Genomic DNA, 1,004 nt, shown 5'->3' with positions numbered 1-1,004 from the left:
CTGCCTCTGTCTTTGTGCCCTACGCCAAGGTCTCTTCCTACTCCAGCATGGACGTGAACCGCATCAAGTCCACCGAGATCTGGTAACACACTACCCACGCCGCCACCAGCCACACCACAACTTGCGTCCATACCACACGGCTATGACGTCGTCGTTTTTTGGGGGGAGCACAGTTCACCGTCGAAGAGGCCCGCGAAGTCCGTAATGTTTGGAGGTTAATTCTACTCAATGAGGAAACTATTGTTGTACTTTCGAGCGCTCAGGACCTGATGTAGCCGGTTTGCAACATTTTTTGTAGGAAATACACTAACTCTTGTCCAGAGACTGGCAGAGACGATGGGAAAAGAAAAACAGACGCTACGATAAAACTATACTGAAAGGACAGCTTACTTCAAACTCTCAAGGGGAAAGAGTCTTCGGTCACAGAACATGTACAATTTGAGTCCATCTCTGGCATCAAAGACAGGCCATTAAAGGTAAAGACACCATGGAAACTCATTGTACTTCAGTATTATCAAAAGTCATCAGAGGGGAAGACATAAGACCTCCAGCTAGAATCTACCGGTCTTACTTTCTCCACACAAGATACTATTCAAAGTCTCAGCTTTAGATGGGCAAGGTTGCAAGTGAAACAATAGTAGCATCTCGTCAAAATATCATCCATAACATGCCACAAGTGAGTCCTCTCTCAGGTGAAATCCTACATTGAATGTGAACTCATCCAAAAAAATTATATTAATTGACGATCTAGGAAATTATTTCTGGGCAAAACTTCGTCAAATGTTGAAAAAAAAGCGTACTCATCTGTAAGAAAGGCAATGCTATTATATATTATATATGTAATAATGCAAAAAAGCATATGTGGCATCTACATACACACATACACACACACTTGCAAAAACATTCATACACATAATTATTCCTTCACCAAAAATCTAGAAGCCTACAAATGAGAGAAATCCAATGGAAGAATCAATAAAATGCACTCTGGTCTACATCCCTAA

At 41.5% G+C, this 1,004-nt stretch overlaps 1 protein-coding gene across 1 annotated transcript in view; it reads left to right on the top strand.

The window, feature by feature from the left end:
* The window catches only part of LOC101857966 (tetraspanin-18), a gene marked incomplete in the record, with an annotated part of 27,593 nt that extends 26,589 nt beyond the window's left edge, over nt 1-1,004 (top strand). The window contains 1 exon segment of the mRNA XM_013085661.1: nt 1-1,004. Within this exon segment, the coding sequence (XP_012941115.1) occupies nt 1-86 (86 nt within the window).

This window comes from Aplysia californica, unplaced genomic scaffold, assembly GCF_000002075.1.
Source record: "Aplysia californica isolate F4 #8 unplaced genomic scaffold, AplCal3.0 scaffold00394, whole genome shotgun sequence".
NCBI classification, from domain to species: Eukaryota; Metazoa; Mollusca; class Gastropoda; order Aplysiida; family Aplysiidae; genus Aplysia; species Aplysia californica.
Note: the sequence above shows the minus strand (reverse complement) of the source record. Positions and strands in the feature narration are given on the sequence as shown.